This window comes from Anabrus simplex, chromosome 1, assembly GCF_040414725.1.
Source record: "Anabrus simplex isolate iqAnaSimp1 chromosome 1, ASM4041472v1, whole genome shotgun sequence".
Lineage (NCBI taxonomy): Eukaryota > Metazoa > Arthropoda > Insecta > Orthoptera > Tettigoniidae > Anabrus > Anabrus simplex.
This window is the reverse complement of record NC_090265.1, coordinates 456,534,201-456,553,569: the sequence shown is the minus strand read 5'-3', so window position 1 is coordinate 456,553,569 and position 19,369 is coordinate 456,534,201. Positions and strand designations below refer to the sequence as shown.

The 19,369-nt window shown below is 37.5% G+C and overlaps 1 protein-coding gene across 5 annotated transcripts in view; it reads left to right on the top strand.

Annotated features, from left to right (window-relative positions):
* The window catches only part of LOC136856946 (uncharacterized), a 317,012-nt gene that overhangs the window by 262,426 nt on the left and 35,217 nt on the right, over nt 1-19,369 (top strand). For all 5 annotated transcript variants that reach the window (XM_067135234.2, XM_067135233.2, XM_068225017.1 and 2 more), the window contains one exon: nt 7,035-7,282. In XM_067135234.2, the coding sequence (XP_066991335.2) occupies nt 7,035-7,282 (248 nt within the window). The remainder of the gene's footprint in view (nt 1-7,034; nt 7,283-19,369) is intronic.

Genomic DNA, 19,369 nt, shown 5'->3' with positions numbered 1-19,369 from the left:
CGAATGGCATTCGAGGACAGATCTGCGTCCTCGGGTCTGGCGAAACAGTGGAACAGTGTAACACATCGTACTTCTACATCAGGAGGGACAGTCCGTCGCCGTTTATTACAGTCTGGGTTACCGGCGCGTCATCCACTTTTCCGCCTACCTTTGACTAATGTGCATAAACATCCTAGAGAAAGTTATTGATCAAGGTAATTGGATTTCTACTTTAGTTTGCTGTTTTGCAGTGAGTAGTTTTTAATCGCTCAACGTGGAATGAATTGTCTTTCTATCCAAAGAACATCTGCTGTTTGATGGGCTACCAATAAACACAATCTTTCTGCTGCATTTAGGCACTGACTTTCTGAGGTCCGTCTTTACTAAGAGTGTTATTCCACTCTCACAGTTTATATTTCCTACGTAGCTCGAAAGTGTGGATTTACTCTGTGTGGTGAACATAGCACAATTTCGATGATCTTGAATTGAAGTTCGGAGAAAAATACTTTCTTGAAATAAAATTTAGCCATTCTTGACATTGTTGTTGATCCAAATTCATGCAATGAAATCTCATTTCCCCATCTGCTCTTGCTCTTACATAAAGACACACAGGCAGTTAGCCGTACTATGTACATAAACATTGAAACGGTTCGCGACCAAAGAAACAAACCAAATAAGGTAAACACATCCTCAAATTACACGAGCACTCTTAGCAATGACCACAGAGCTAGTCTCGTCAAGCAGACTAATGTCAGCTTCTCAGCGCTCCAAGCGCCTGAATTTGTAACTATGCCGTGTTCGCTCATTTAGCCATCGCCCTCTACTATGGCTGCACTAATACGCACCCTGTTTTCGGCTTCCCCTTTCCATGCCACCCCATGCCTTGTGCACCCTCCTCACGTCCCACCGCCGCGCGCCAGCAGTTCAGAAAGTGAACCTTTTTGCTGGTTCCGGAGAACAACCGAGAGTTGATGTCAAAATTATTAATCCGATCGCAAATTTACACACGTAAGTAAAGAAATATACAATCAATCAGTCAATACTGATCTGCATTTAGGGCAGTCGCCCAGGTGGCAGATTTCCTGTCTGCTGTTTCCCTAACCTTTCCTTTGGTAAGTTATTACAATCCCTAACTCTCCTTCCTATAAACGAATATTTGCCTCAATTTTTTCCTCTTGATTTCCAACATTACCTTCATATTGTGATCTTTCCTACTTTTACTATGAGTTATATATTTCTAGGGGGTTCACTGAACATGTAGAAGGCACCGCTACTGCTTCATCTACCGGCATCTATACTTGAATGAAAAGGCTGCAAAAGGTGTTTGTACTCTAGATGAACAGCCTTATTCAACACCTGGAAGTAGGTAAAAAATGCACCCGCTACCTTGTAGATGAAGTAGTCAGCTATTAAAAGATAATGGTGTCCAACGGACAAAAAAAAACCATCGACCATGTTAGGCTTAGCTTGGAAGAGTTAGAAAAGTAAAGTTACTTTCAAAAGGAAACATAGCCTCAGAAATAATAGGAAAACAAGGGTTGTGATCAATTCTTCCCATATCATTGGAATAAATTAAGACTTCTTGGAGCCCGGAGCTAACCCAGGGAATGTTAGATTAAATAACAACCGCAGTATACAAAATAAGAGTTCCAATATTGCGGATTGGAACACTAAATATAAAAGCACTGACTGAGAAGGTGGGAGGTGGAAGAGATAATAGTAGTGATGGAAAGAAGGAAATTGGATTTACTCGGAGCGACAGAAACCTGTGGTGGATTATATTCTTGTTCAGTCGTAAAATCAGGATTTTATTTTGCCCAGAACACCACATTCTTGTAACGCGAACAAAGATAGATGGTACCCTTATCACTGAAGAAAAATTTCGAGCAGATATCTTCCTCCCGTAAAGTGTCGAGCAATTAATGGCATATGTATATCGTTGATGTAAGTCGGCATCTAGCAGTTCATTAGTGACCGTCAAGTGAAACGGCTTTAGAAGGAGGTCTTTTCTCGCGTGATCTCTCACGGTTGATGTGGTATCCCAAGCTCTGCTGCTCGTTTCCTCGTTGACTTAACGGGAGAACGCTCAATGGAAGAAGGGCTTTACTGCCTCACGTATTTCAAAGCGCAATACCATTTGTCCCCTCCGCAGCCCCGAGTCCTGTAGAGAGGCCCACCGCGCAGCACTTCAAACCCACGGGCTCCGACAGCCCAGCCTGTGCAGTGTCGTTCTCTTCTGACACGGCCACTTACTGGCTCACAACACTGGTCTCATACAGCCCACGGCAGTCCACTGCTCTGGACGGGCTCAGTAGACTAACCTTGACTACTTCCCCGCAATAACGCGTGCGCCGTGAACAACAAAATGTTCACTTCACACTACTATTAAGATCACTCAGTACACGAATTCCCGCACGCTAATAACATATTCCAAAGTAGGCTAATCGCATTTTGAAATAATACGATAGAGATCTCTCCTGCACTGTAATAATAATAATAATAATAATAATAATAATAATAATAATAATAATAATAATAATAACAAGTGAAACAACACAAATCAATCTCTTGGAAGAAATAGCCAACAAGACAGGTTTGAGAATCTCCGTAGGAAAAACAAAATTTATTACAAACATCAAGAATGCTCCAAAATTTTTGGCAACAGATATTGGTCCGGTGGAAAGAGTAACGAAATTCAAATATCTGGGAAAACAATTCAAGAAAATGGTTTAGACAAATCTGCAGTAGAAGAAAGGGTACACAAGATGGAAAGAGCATATGGTATCACAAAGAATTTTTATAACAAAAAGTGTCTCTCTAAAATCTTAAAATAAGACACTACACTACAGTGATAAAACTGGAATGCTTATATGCAAGTGAATGCCTGGTACTAAACTATAGATTAGATGAGGTACTAGAAAGAAGAATCATGAAAAAAATCTTATGCCCTGTGAAAACAACAGAAGTATGGAAATTAAGATATAATGATGAAATATACAGAAACATAGAAAACATAACAGAAACCATAAGAAAAAGGAGATTGCAATTTTTCGGACATATTTACAGAATGGATGATTTCAGATTAACAGGAAGGATTTTCAAGTACCTTTGGGACAAAAAGGCAACAACTAGCTGGATTCAAGAAGTAAAGAAAGATTTAGAAAGAAATAATATAAGAGAAGAAGAAACTATGGACAGAGAAATTTTTAGAAAGAGGGTAGTAAGTATGGAAGGATTCCAAGGAAGATTGAACAAGAAGCCTGGTGCGAAGTGGTCCGACGACAGAAGGAAACGGCATAGTGAAAGGATGAAAGAATATTGGAAGGAGCAGAAGAGAAAACAACAAAGTATGAAGAACTGAATTGAAATTGGCACGTGGTCCTTAGCAGGGCTCATCAGAAAGAATAATAATAATAATAATTGAACACAAAACAGAAACTTTATTACTAACTAACAATCACCTGCAATTGACATCAAATTAACTGAAAATGAATCTAAATAACACGAAGTATATTCATGGGATTTCATTCGCGTTTGACTCAAAATACAAACTGAAATGACGTACAATATGCCAACAACAAAAACAAACCTGAACATAGCTTTTACTTAGTGTGCGTAGTTTATTGGTCATTGATTAATGGTGATGGAATTACTATGAATGAAAATAAGAGCATCAACAATGTCTGGGTGTAGAACAGACCGTGGTGCGTTGAGAATGAAGCCCGTTGAACTGAAATTGTTGAAATTGTTGGAGTAGGACCGTCATCAACGTCAGCCCACGAAGCAAATGTCATTACTTTGGCAGGTTGTATCATAGCCGTTGAGTCTGATGGCTCGGGAAGATAGAATGCTCGTCATTCATGCATTTCTCGTTCATCATAAGGATGTTTACCTAATCAGAAAAAGAAAAATTTAATAGAAAAAATCAAGTACATCGCCATATAAGTTGGTATCAATGTGTGCCGCGTAATGTAAAAGTATTACGCAAACAGTGGTTGCTAATAGCGGAGAGAAGTATAGGAATTGGTACATATCGTATCGACTCAGCACTATTTTCTCACAAGAAATTGGGAATTAGTTAAAATCAATGAGATTACCGGTACTTAGGTATCTTATTCCTGAACAAGCTACTATCCTGAAGAACACATACGTTAATATTCAAATTAGTACATTCCGTGCCTTACCTCTGCTGTTACATCACATTTGTCATTGTCAAATATGATTTTTAGATGGCAAAATGGTGCCCACAAGAACATCGCCACGTTATGGTATTTATGAATGGTGAACTTTTCTTCCATATACGATTTGATGTGACTCCGCAAAATTTCTATTTCAGAGGCCTCCCCAGTATGACACTCCTTAGCCAGATACTGTAAGAGCATCATTTTGTATGGTAAGACAAGGTGAATTGTGGGTGACTTCTCGCATTCTAATTCTTTTGATGCATCCTTGAAGGGCTGTAAAAAAGGCTTACTTAAAATGTGTATCGATATCACTACATAGAATAGACCTCAAGCACCAAGTTGTCAAGAGTAAACCCGGAGAGGAGTTCCTCTTGGATCAAGATATTTCTAGAATCTCAGATCCTTTGAACGTAATGTTTTCAAGAAATCCGGTTCACCAGTATACTATTATCAAGTCTATCCATAATTAAGAACACTACAATCAAAACCTAGACTATTACGCACATTAATATTATTCAACGGCATTGTATTTACAAGACAAAGAGTGAACCCGTTTTTTATAGTTCGGTAACATTCATTTTATGAGGAACTGTTTTTCACTAAAATCCTTTATTACAATGGACCTCCATACCAAACATAAAAATGTTTAACGTTTCAAAATGACATCAGCCGAATTTGTTTTAATGCATGTCAATAACTAAATTGTATAATTGCACAAGAAACACTGAATACCCTTAATGTCACAAGCAGCTGTAATTTTTAAGACATAGATTTTACCAAAGACTTGTACTGCAATGAATCTCCATACCAAGTACAAATATGTTTAATGTTCCAAATATGACATTAGGTAAATTAATTTAACGTATGTTAGTAACTGGAATGTATAATTGGCCAAGAAAAACTGTATGCCCTTAAGGTTTAAGCAGCTGTAAAATACTTTTTAAGAGATTGACTTTAACTGAACTAGATGCTTAATCAGCATTTTGCAACAGCTACAAGGACTTTAACTATTTATATCCAAAAGATTGTACAGAGTTAACAAATTATAATATAGCATAAGAAATACTGTATGCTAGTAATTTCAATTAAAAATTTATGGTGTACACCTAAAATACAAAACAGTTTAAGAGTACGGTTCAATTTGTATATACATATATTTTTAAATTATGTTAATATATATTTGTATAAAGCCTTGTAACACTTTTCCTTTGGCTGATGATGGCAAATACAAATGCCGAAACCGGCCCCTGTGTTCAAATCTAATAAATATGTGACGTATTAATGACGCTACACTGTTGTAGTATTGAATAGGTGGAAACAATTACCCTCACTCCTTAATGTACCAACTTCAGGATTTTGGCGTACACATGATCCGGCCCTGTGGCCTTACCACTCTTAAATTGTTGAAACACTCGCTGCACCTCCTCTTGCGAGATGTCGGGACCAGTGTATGCTTCAATCACGCCGTGCTGCTCTTGTCTGGCGCCCTCAAATAGCTGCCCTATGCACGCCTTCCACAGCTTCAGCTTATCAGCTGTGTCCGTCACAAATCTGTTGTTCATGTCGACCATCATGTTGGTGCCGTGCGTTCTTCATTCTCCTATAACTGTCAATAAACCTTGTGCCATCCCCATTCCAAAATCCATATTGCTCTTCTCCATCCGTCTAAAAATCCTTCCGTTAATTACTGTTAATAGTAGTTTGACGGCATGAGATACTAAGCTCAGTTTCCTGTGATTTTCACATTTCTTAGTATTTTTTCTCTTTTCTCTTGGTATTACCTTTTATAGTTTTAAAAATTCTTTCTACGATTTCCTCTTCAAGTATAATTCTTAACAAATGTTTACAAATATTTTCTTTCCCTTCTTCTTCAACTGGGATTTCATCTATACCAACTGCCTTTCCATTCTTAATTTCCTTAATGGCTGTCTATATTTTCTCTTCTAGTATACTGAAACTAATCTGATCTTCATTCATGTCATTTTCCTTCTCCAGATTTACACAACTTTCATCTGGTCTGCTATTCCAATCGTATAACCATCCTTTGTCATCTTTCCATTGTTTCTTAACTTCTTCAGGTTCACTTACTATCTGTCTATCCAACCTCTCAGTATCAGTCATTCCCCTTTCTTCCTTCTTTCCTTGAAAATCAACTCCATCATTCTTTGAACAACAGGTCAAATTTACCTTCCCTTTCCAGGTGTTCTATTTTGCTGCAGGTTTCTTTGATCCACTTAACTGTCATTAAATACTATTATTATAAACCAATCTTACCATGTTCGATTCTACAAAATATTACATTATATATAATTTTGTCAAACTGTACATGTAGCCTGTGACCAATTGCACAAGTTAATTACTGGCCTTGATGTAAAAATGTTTAGGCGACCCTGAGCTAGAGCGTACAATAGGACCTGTATTTAATTCTAAGATGCAAATTCCAAATAAACAAAGTAAATACAATTTATTTGATGTTGTATATTCTGGCATAAATAGGAAAAACTTTTTCTAAAAATTCCATTTTAGACATTTCTGTTTGTATACTTATTTATTATCATACAATGATCTGTGCATTCTGGTAGCCCTATTATTAATTTGTAATTATATTTTACAACCTTAAAGACAGACCTTAAAATATCAACATTAGAACTATTCATTTCAGACCATTTCAAAAATGAATTAAGGCTGTGAAACTGCATACTTGATTACTTTTTTTGCAACATTTTAACAAACTTTGAGCACATAAATCATGTCCTTCCTCATAATCAGTTTAAGTTAATGGATAAATACACATCTAAAAAGCTTTAAGTCAGGGGTCAATATTACGACATGCTCTGTATATCAGTTTACAAACATGATTTCTGGTTTCAGTGGTCAACTTACTAAAGTGAAACTGACAAGCAATATTACACATCCAAAAATTTTCGATGTCGAGGACGTCATTCCACATGACAGCTTCCGGCCGCCCGCAAAATATGGTGATATAGCTCTTATTAAACTGTTTCGTGCTGTGAAAATGGATAAGAGCTTATGGCCTCCATGTATCAGTAATGTTCCAAAAGAAGACGAGGTGGGCAAGAAGCTGACGGTTCTAGGCTGGGATAGCCCTTATGAAATAGGTATGTATTATATCAGATACGTACATGCATGTGAAAATTTAAGCTAATTATAAAATGCGATGCAGTGGCGTACTACACAATTTTTATTGGCTAGTCGAATGGAATTCGAAGATCCTCAGATACAACAGCCTCGTATCGGTAGATCTATAGCACCTAAAAGAACTCCTGCAGCACAAAATTCTGGCACCTTCAGCGTCTCCAAAATCTATAAAATTATTCAGTGTGCATAAAATCAGTAACATTATTGGCATGTTAGGCTCAGAAATTGTCTGCACAAGTGGCTTCCCCGTAGGATGAAAAATGGCATTGTAAACACTGTCAGAGCGAGATAGTGGGTAACGTAACTGTAAATGGAACAGAACGTAGAGTAATTTTATTGCTTGTAATACTGTAGAGCAGTCTGTAGAGGAGTTGTGCATGGAGAGAATGTTCGACATGCTACCAGTCGAAGCCTCCAATTTAGTGGTGATTGAATTATGACGCGGTAATTTTAAATTAGAAAATCTATCAGATGATGACAGGTGTTTGTATTTCTTACTGTGTACTGGTTATTCATTTTTTCAATGTCCTTGTAGAGTCTATTGTACTTGAAGTCTTTCTGTGTTGTAGATTAAATAAAAATAAATAAATAAAGTAAATAAATAAATAATGATACATAATGTTTAGACAATCATGTTACTTGGTATCAATAAATGTATAAATGTTAATGTACAGTAAAATTAATTATTATATGAAATGACTAGCTGATTTACCCGTGCTTCGCTACGGAATTTTACGGAATCTTACGTTACCCCAAATGTCTTTTCTCATATGAAGACTGGGTTAGAAAATTTTCATTGTAATTGTAGGCCCGCTTGCCTACCATCAGTCACAATCAGGTTGGGGAGTTTTCATTATAGTGGCAGACACTCACTCTCCAGCTGCCTTTATACATCCTCAGAAAGACTGTCAGTGGTTTTCGCAACTGAAATGAACATAGGTCATATCAGTGACGTCAGTAGGAATGGCGTTATTAAAAGCAACACTTTCATATGAAATACTCGACCAAATGAATAACCACACATTTTCTCACTTTTAACGAACAGTACTACACTGCCGATCTAACAGTCCAAAGTTCCAGAACTGGAATGACCAAGCCGCAGACAGCTATGATCTGTGAACACTCTTCGGTTTTTTCGGCGTTGGTGGTCGGGGGGGGGGGGGGTCGAAGAGTGGAGAATTCCAGGGCAAAGATTATGACATTTTACTAATCTGTTTCCTAGGAGTACCCGATGAGTCGGAAAAAATCTTAATTCCCTACACTGCGGCGGAAAAATCTATCTGACTTGGAGGCAAATTTTTCCTCCAAGCCAGAGGATGAACCCCACTCTTCACTGCTAATTTGGAATAAAATGAATGTAGCATTCAATAAAAGTGAAGGAGAAGAAGAAGAAGAAGAAGAAGAAGAAGCTTTTCTTAAAAAGACGGCTCTTTTCAGGGTTGAATTTTGATTTATTTAGTGAATTGTGGTGTTATAATTTGGAATAGGCCTAAATTGTAATTCTAGACCAGGTCATACTACTACTAGTACTACTACTACTAAGTGAACCTCTGCCTTAAGTGTGCACAATTCTCATTCAAAACAGCGTGTTACAGTAGGGATCAAATAGCTGGAACACTATGATGAACCAGTGTGTAATGTACCAGCAGTATCACAAAATGTATGAACCAGAGGAATGGCATGCTAAAGAAGAAAGTTTTCTAACTCCCCAGCTATTTCCCGCCAATATTCAGTCTGGATGGAGTTGAGTGGCAGCATAAGAGACAAAGAACATCACAACAAACAATGGTCAATGTAATGTCATTGCTGATCAATGTTATGCGCTTTCGATATTTGTAGGCCTTCACATTTAGTTTCCTTCCGACTCTGAAATACCACTCTCATCATAGTCGGTACGATAAAAAGGTATAAGACACAATTGATTGGAAATATAATTCTATATAACTTAAGTTATGTAGTATTTATCGATAGTACCGCTAATAATATAAATATTTGAGAATTACATTTTAGGCATTGCTCTAAACTACCATTTCACTCAGCGTGAATACAATTATTTATAACATAGATTGTAGTGGCTCATCCCCCCGAATGTACATACTGATTGTTATTAAATTATCTTCAGCCGATTTCTCGTGATGTGGATACATACAGACAGACAGGAATTACGGAAAAGTAAAAAGTGCATTTCCTTGTTACTGTGGACATGACCGATACAGAAATACCATTATTTTCAAATTCTGAACAATCTATGGACAAAACTCTTATTATATATATAGATAGATAGATAGATAGATAGATAGATAGATAGATAGATAGATAGATAGATAGATAGATAGATAGATAGATAGATAGATAGATAGATAGATAGATAGATAGATAGATAGATTGGGAATCGCAATAACAATATTTACACTTCTATGTTGGAATATTTTCTGTCTTTTCGATATAAATAAAATTAACTAGATGTTGTATATTCTTGCATAAATAAGAAATACTTACATATCAATTTTGCCATTTTAGATATGTCTTTTTCTGTACTTATTTCTTCACATAAAATTCTAACCTCACTATTATCTCTGAATTCTGGTAGCCCTATTAGTATTTTGTTTAATTTGTAAGATATACATCTAGTTCTTTACTGCCTTCTGCAATATGGCATATTTCTGACCAGAAACCATAAAATTAGTCAGTGGGACATAAGGTCATTAGCAGTATTATCGTGTTATAATCACAAATTGTCTGTGCGAGCAGCTTTTTGGTTTTCTAGATAATTATCTAGTTCAAAACACCATTTCCACCCATCTCATTAAGCGAGTAATTTTGCATGCGTTTTTACAGCTTTAGTACCAAACGTTGCAAAACTGGCCAATACACCGTATACATTCAATTAAAGCACCACTTACCAACTGGCGTCAGGAGAAGCAGAAGGAAGGCACCTGTAAAAATTAGGACAGGGATTTCTTAATTTTGAAGACATGGATTTTTTATATTTTTCTTAGCTTCACTTTTCAATATTTATAATGAAAAGATTATGAACAATATAGGTGAGAGTTCGTACTCCTCCTTAATCTAATAGTTGAACTGTCTTTATTTACTTAAAACGTGCATTTAAACTCTGTATATAATTTTTCTATAGCATTAACCATTTCATTAGACAATCCTATTCCACAGAGTTCCGCAGCGACCAACTGTCTTCAAACAGAATCAAAGCCTTTCTGTGGATCAATAGCAGTAATATTTTCCATTAGTTTTAATAAAAAATATATGTTATCTAAAGCTCAATTCTTTTCCTAAATCTGAACTGGTATACCCAGTGAACAGAGTTGTTGTTGTTTGAGTCATCAGTCCATAGACTGGTTTGATGCACCTGTCCATGCCACCCTATCCTGTGCTAACCTTTTCATTTCTACGTAACTATTGCATCCTACATCTGCTCTAATCTGCTTGTCATATTCGTACCTTGGTCTACCCCTACCGTTCATACCACCTACTCTTCCTCCAAAAACTAACTGAACAAGTCCTGGGTGTCTTAAGATGTGTCCTATCATTCTATCCCTCCTTCTCGTCAAATTTAGCCAAATCGATCTCCTCTCACCAATTCGATTCAGTATCTCTTCATTCGTGATTCGATCCATCTCGCCTTCAGCATTCTTCTGTAACACCACATTTCAAAAGCTTCTATTCTCTTTCTTTCTGAGCTAGTTATCGTCCACGTTTCACTTTCATACAATGCCACGCTCCACACGAAAGTCTTCAAAAACATCTTTCTAATTCCTATATCAATGTTTGAAGTGAGCAAATTTCTTTTCTTAAGAAAGCTCTTCCTTGCTTGTGCTAGTCTGCATTTTATGTCCTCCTTACTTCTGCCATCGTTAGTTATTTTACTACCCAAGTAACAATATTCATCTACTTCCTTTAAGACTTCATTTCCTAATCTAATATTTCCTGCATCACCTGCCTTCGTTCTACTGCACTCCATTACTTTTGTTTTGGACTTATTTTTCATCTTGTACTCCTTACCCAAGACTTCATCCATACCATTCAGCAACTTCTCGAGATCTTCTGCAGTCTCAGATAAAATAACAATATCATCGGCAAATCTCAAGGTTTTGGTTTCCGCTCCTTGGACTGTGATTCCCTTTCCAAATTTTTCCTTGATTTCCGTTACTGCCTGTTCTATGTAAACATTGAAAACGAGGGCACACTGCAGCCTTGCCTCACTCTTTCTGGATTGCTGCTTCTTTTTCAAAGCCCTCGATTCTTATCACTGCAGACTGACTTTTATACAGATTGTAGATAATTCTTTGTTCTCAGTATCTGATCCCAATCACCTTCAGAATCTTAAATATCTTGGTCTAATCAACATTACCGAATGCCTTTTCTAGATCTACGAATGACATGTACATGGGCTTGTCCTTCTTGATTCGATCCTCTAAGATCAGACGTAAAGTCAGGATTGCTTCACGTGTTCCTACATTTCTTCTGAAACCAAATTGATCTTCTCCCAACTCAGCTTCAACTTGTTTCCCCATTCTTCTGTAAACAATACGTGTTAAAATTTTGCAGGCATGAGATACTAAAATAATGATGCGGTAGTTTTCGCACCTGTCAGCACCGGCTTTCTTGGGAATAGGTATAACAACATTCTGATGAAAATCGGGTGGGACTTCTCCTGTCTCATTCATCTTACATACTAAATGGAATAACCTTGCCATGCTGGTTTCTCCTAAGGCAGTCAGTAATTCAGAGGGAATGTCATCAATTCCAGGTGCCTTATTCCTATTTCGGTCACTCACAGCTCTCTCAAACTCTGACCTCAAAATTGGGTCTCCCATTTCATCAGCATCAACAGCCTCTTCATGTTCCAGAACCAAATTATCTACATCTTTACCTTGATACACCTATTGGATATGCTCCTGCCATCTTTCTGCTTTGTCTTCATTCCCTAGAAGTGGCTTGCCATCTGATCTCTTAATATTCATACACCTAGATTTCCTTTCTCCAAAGGTTTCCTTGATTTTCCTGTATGCAGCATCTACCTTTCCTAGGACCATACAACCTTCGACATCCTTGCACTTCTCCTTCAGCCATTCTTCCTTAGCTACCTTGCACTTTCTATCCACTTGATTCTTTAATCTCCTGTATTCTTTTCTGCCCTCTTCATTTCTAGCATTCTTGTATTTTCGTCGTTCATCAATCAGGTCTAGTATCTCCTGAGTTATCCACTGATTCTTAGTTGATCTTTTCTTCCTTCCTAACATTTCTTCAGCAGCCCTACTGACTTCATTTTTCATGACTATCCACTCTTCCTCCATTGTGTTTCCTTCAGCCTTTTCATTTAGCCCTTGTGCAACATGTTCCTTGAAACAATCCCTCACACTCTTTTCTTTCAACTTGTCTAGATCCCATCTTTTTGCATTCTTTCCTTTTTTCAATTTCTTCAACTTCAGATGGCATTTCATGACCAACAAGTTGTGGTCAGAGTCCACGTCTGCTCCTGGGAAAGTTTTGCAATCCAACACCTGGTTTCTGAATCTCTGCCTAATCATAATGAAGTCTATTTGATACCTTCCAGTGTTTCCAAGTCTCGCCCAGGTATACAGCCGTTGTTTGTGGTGTTTGAACCAAGTATTGGCAAGGACTAAATTATGATCAGTGCAGAATTCAACCAGCCGACTTCATCTTTCGTTCCTTTGTCCCAATCCAAATTCTCCTACTGTATTACCTACTCTTCCTTGGCCTACTACTGCATTCCAGTCTCCCATCACAATTAGATTCTCGTCACCTTTTAAATATTTTATTAAATCTTCTATCTCTTCATATATTATTTCGATTTCCTCATCATCCGCTGAACTAGTAGGCACATAGACCTGCACTATTGTGGTGGGCTTTGGTTTGGTGTCTATCTTGACGACAATAATTCTTTCACTATGCTTGTCGTAGTAGCTTACCCGCAGCCCTACTTTCTTATTCATTATTAAACCAACTCCTGCATTTCACCTGTTTGATTTTGTGTTGATAATTCGGTAGTCGCCTGACCAAAAATCCTGTTCTTCCTGCCAACGTACTTCACTTATTGCAACTACATCTAACTTTAGTCTATCCATCTCCCTTTTCAGATTCTCTAACCTACCACAACGATTCAAACTTCAAACATTCCACGCTCCGACTCGCAGAATGTCAGTATCCATCTTCCTGATGATCGCCCCCTCCCGTGTAGTCCCCACCCGGAGATCCGAATGGGGGACTAGTTTACCTCCGGAATATTTTACCCGGGAGGAAGCCATCATCAGTACATCATTCATACAGAGAGAGCTGCATGTCCTCGGGAGGTAGTTATGGCTACAGTTTCCCGTTGCTTTCAGCCGTGTAGCAGTATCAACACAGCTAAGCCATGTTGAGTATTATTACAAGACCGTATCAGTCAATCATCTAGAATTCCGTCCTTGCAACTACCGAAAGGCTGCTACCCCCCTTTCGATGAACCATTCGTTAGTCTGGTCTCTCAACAGATACCCATCCGATATGGTTGCACCTGCGGCTCAGCTATCTGCTTCATTGGGACACGCAAGCCTCCCCACCGCGGCAAAGTTACATGGTTCGCAGGGGGGGGGGGTGAACAGAGTAGCCCACCAATTTTACCTTGTGCCCGTTACATCTCGTAGATATTTACAAATGGCGCCGGAGGAAGGTATGGTCCACTCGGTTTAGAAGAATATGCAATGAGTATATAATGCGATATATAATAGAAGGCCATGTATGTCTAGGAACGGACAGATACTGAAGGCAGTACGGAATAGTAAAAGGTCAGGTAGATTGTCCTAAAAAAATATCGAAATGAGGGGATTGTTTAAAAACTTACTTAAATTTGGATCGGAAGAGTGAAGACGTGACCAGCGATCGAGCTACATATTGCACGAAATTACAAGAGATTTGGGAAAAATTCCTGAAGAAAAGATATTCTCGTTGAAAACAAAAAAATTAAATAAACTTACTGAGAAACCGTAGTTAGCTGAAATATCATAGCTAAGCAAGATACGATTAAATACGCGTAGCAGGATCCCGAGAGCAAGCTTATCAAATTTTCAAGAAGGGACCAATTCGAACCGCATTACAGATATATTTAAACCGAAGCAAGAATATTTTATTCTTATTCTAGCTTGAAGAAGAATAAACTTTAAATACAATTAAGCAACATTTGGAGATTTTCCCCGAGATAGCTGATACATATATATAATACGTTATATCGAAGAGATTAGAGTTTATAGATAAAAAGAAGAAAAGGAACAGTCGCTGGAGAAACATTATTCTCAAATGAATTAAATTATGACAATTTTCTTCTCGGAAATGTCTATTTTTGTTGCCAGTAGAATTGACATGATGATCAGCTGCTAAACGTGCATGATGGACCGAACTGGAGAGAGGAACAGTTCAATCAGATGACCAGCCCATGGTGAGAAATGGATCATCCAACCTGATGACCAGACCGTGATGACAGAGGAACACTACCCATCAGAAATCGGTTCTGAACGGGAGGAAGAATGATGGTCAAACCCAGATCCAGACCGCACAGCTAACTACATCCCGGTGAAAGACGAACAACTGGACCTGATGTAACAACGAACGAGCTAAGTCTTTATATTTAGTAGCATAAATCTTGGTTTGTAGATATGTTTCTTTAGGCATGTGCTTTGAAATTGGTGATACAAAAAATCTAATTAAGTGTGCAAGTGAATAATATCCGGTTGATGTGTGATATATTTAAGTCTAGAATGATATAATAAGGCAGTATAGAATTAGTTTTCTATTTACGTTGCAAAAACGTTACCGCATATTGATCAGATTAAGCAGCGAGGTACTCGAGAATATGAATGAAGTGTCTTTACCTAACACCTGATTGCTAAGGGTTAACACATCTTATGGAATTTCGATAAATCTCGCATTGGACATAATAATGGATTACGTCATAGTCGGACCGCGCGTCAGAAAAGATTAATTATAATTTGGTACTCCTTGCACGACGATATGGTAGTATTGAAACTTATTTAGGGTTATGGAACATAACTTTAATGAGAAGTGTTTGAGTGTAATGCATTTGTGACATATTTAGCAAGGCAATATAAGAATAATCGCGACATTTGCATATCGTAGGTTATGGTAATGAAACTGTGATTTGAGTAGTTGAAAATATGTTACAGAATGATATAGACGGCGATATTGTGGATATATATTGTAATGCAGAAGGTTATATTATGAATTACGGTAAAGGCAAGGAATATATGTGTTTAAAGAAATGCTATGTCACATTTAAAAAGGTAAGGATTCTTATAAACGATGCATATACGTAAGTAGAAGTACATCGCGGGAATGACCTGAACCAAGGTATGAATACTATATACTGAAATTTAATTGAGATTTAGATGAGATAATATGATAGTAGTAGATGCTGTATTTTAGCATGAGAGTACTTTGACATATTCTCTAGTAGTGTGTAGGCCAGAAGGAAGATATGATATAGATAGAAGCGGTAATATAATCCCAAAGCATAGATGTGTGATATTTATATTTAGACTGCCTAAATGAATAGAGTAACTTGCGCAGCAAGGTAATGAATGGAATATAAGGAGACGGAAGCACATTGAGCCTGAAATGAATATGTATGCGAAACAAGAATTATGTGGATATTTATATAGGTAATTTACTTCTTCTGGAACAGTGTTTATTTTAATTTACATTTTATAAGAGGTTAATAGATCGGGAAATGATAGGCTAGGAGCCGGATTTAACAGGCACTAGGGATATAAGCCTTAGCGCGTGAGTTATTACTAAAACATATCCAAGAAGAAACTCGAATCAATGAGTTCAGATCTTAGTTCATTTTATTTATTTTGTTCATTTTTATTTCATTTTATTCAGATTTATTTCAGATGTTATTCAGATTTTATGTAGCTTACGTGTTCAGTATGGTGATATACAGGTGATTATGAGGAGTTCAGACATCATTACAATATCATCTTCAATGAAAGGAGTTGTTTTCAAGTTCACTTTGGATGTCCTATGGTTAATTATGAATAATAATATTTATATTTGATTTCATTTCGGCAACGACTTAAAATAAGTTAACATTACATTTTATTTTTCCTTGACTACAAGCCAGCGCTGACTTAGAATTTTTCATTGCATATAGTTACGAAGAAAATACTATCATAAATCTAATTACTTTTCCTAGGGTAATCCTCTTACTAAATAAAATATGGATTATCATTTTATAGAATTTGTGAGTGGTGAATTCTTTGATCTTAGTTAATCCTTAAGCTAGCTTGTAAGACATATAATTAATTCGTTGAGTAGGTGTTTGAATAGAATTTATTATGGAATTACAGCGTCAGCACTTGATATAGGCGAACTATTTTCTTAATATTACGTCTTCGGATGATCTTGTATCTAATTGAATTCACGTAAAGCAAAACTTAGCAAAAATTTTCAGATTTTTCATGTGCAATGGTAAACCCTGAGAAGAAACTGAGCTGCTGGGAAATATTTTGCAAACCGTTGCATCAACGGGTGCAACCTTATTGATAATATTCCAATATTAATCTGCTAGAAATATCTAACAGAGTAATACCTGAATCTAAGGATATTCCAACCATAAAAATACTATTAAATACTGATTAATATTGTTAAATATTTTGTTATTATTCTCATTATATGGCTATTTTTACAAAACACTTTCCTTAATTCGTATGTGATTCCACTAACAGCACATGATTTCCCCATCTTTCTGTTCTTTATCCTCAGTTATTGGATAGGTATTTCATTCTCACTGTTATTAATTTTCCATTCATCTTTCCAATCTATTAACCCCTTGAAATAATCCATGCACTCGTCGTTGATTATATTTGCTGGGCTACTATTTCTGTTAATTTACACATTCATTTTATTGTTTTCCAGCCATTCTGGGTTTAGTTCGCTTTACAATATCTTTTTAACAATTATGTACCTCTTTACTTGCCAATTCTTTCTACTTTCACTGAGAAAATATTTATACTATTTCCTTTTCCTACAAAATATCTATTCTTAACACTTGTGTTCCCTCCTTTCTGTAGCGTTTTAGTGCCCTTATCACTTCAGGTTTGTTTTTCTTACATTCAACATTATACTAAGAGTTCCAGTTACTTTCCTTTCTCTTTCCATTAGAACTATTTGTTTCCAGCTGTTAGTATTGCACCTTCCACCATAATTATTGATTCATATATGCTGTCATTCTCTACCATATTCTCAATTCCTACCTTCAAGATTTCAAAAGTTATTCTTCTAAAATTATCCCTAAGTTCATCTTTATCTCTTCATCTATATGTTATGAACTGTTTAGGTACATTAGTGCCCTGTTGTTTCCCGTTGGTTTTTCTTCGTCCCTCTGCAATTGAATAGCAAGTGGAAAATAATGAGATATGGCCGAGTTCCTTACCTTTAGGACTTTAATCCAATCTAATGCCTCTCCGAAGGAGATAGCTAGATCAGCAGTTCTCAAAAGGTGTGCTCGAAAATTGCCTGGCTGTTCTGGGAATAAAATGAATACTGTGACGATCAAGGTCAGGTGTGAGGCAACCGGCAATAATGCCAGCCAGAAACAATAATTGCGGCGCTGTTCCGACAATGCGGATAGGGTCAGTAACGATTAAACAGTATCGCTGGTGGATTGTTCAGGCTCAAGGTAAGAAATCTAGTTTTCCAAGGCCTAACGCCATTATACGAGGGTCGAGTCATAAGTCATGGCAACTTTCTTTTCTCGCGAACAGGAGACAACACGGAAAATGTAAGATATGCATTTGAAAATATAGGGCATGTACTTATTTGAAGACAAATTCTGACTTCAGTAGATTCTCGTAGGAAAGTGACAGAACACAGGCCATTGGTAAACATTGTTTTATAATGGGATAGACAACAAATAAACAAGACTACGTACAAAGGACAGGTCTCCACTGGTTACATACCTTTGAAATAATTACCCAAGGTTTCCACTGTGCGTTGCTAGTGGAGGGGCAGGCTTTGAATACCATTTGCTGCATGTGTATCACTAACGTGTGACACCTCTCTCCGAAATGCTGTTACGATGCCCTCTTGGTTAGCAAACCGTTGTCCACGTAATGGCTTCTTGACTTTGGGGATTAGATCATAGCCACATGGGCTCAGATCAGGCGGATAAAGCGGATGTGGAAAAACCTCCCATCCCCACCGTTGTAAGCGACGCTGAACGATGACTGCTGTATGAGCTGTCGCATTATCGTGAAGGATTATGGCATTGTCCAAAAGATCTGGACGTTTGGTTCGCACTGCACGGCGGAATTGGTACAACAGGATTACCAGGATTACAAGGATTACCATAACATTATCGGGCGACAGATTATGTCGAACCTTGTGTCTCCGTGGTGATCCCTGACGACGCCATTCACTTGACTGCATCTTCAGTTCAGGTTCGTAATGTGATTTAACATGGCTTGTCCTTCTTGCTGAAACCTCTCCAGATTGATGCGACATGTTTCGTAATGAGGCCACTTCTGTACCCACTTTGCACAAACTTTACGCATCTGTTGGTCCTTGTGTAATATGCACCGTATTGCCGCCGCTGGTATTGCTGTATGTTCTTGTAATTCCGCTAGAGTCCAGCGCCTGTCCTCATGTAAACACTGATCGAGCACCATTACCCGTACATCTTTGTACATGGATACTGGACGGACTGGGCGAAGTAAATCCGCAGTTGATACTCTACCCCGTTTGAGCGTCTCCATCCACCTCGCCACTCGCCACCTAATGCTTCCCGCAGTTCTGCATGGCATTGGCGTGCAATTCTGCCGTGTAAAACTGCTATTTTAATATACAATCGTTGCTGCTGCTTGTTGACTTCCATTTTGTGACGCTTTCACTCACACACTGAAGATTGTATTTTCGTCGTTCATCAATCAGGTCTAGTATCTCCTGAGTTATCCACTGATTCTTACTTGATCTTTTCTTCCTTCCTAACATTTCTTCAGCAGCCCTACTGACTT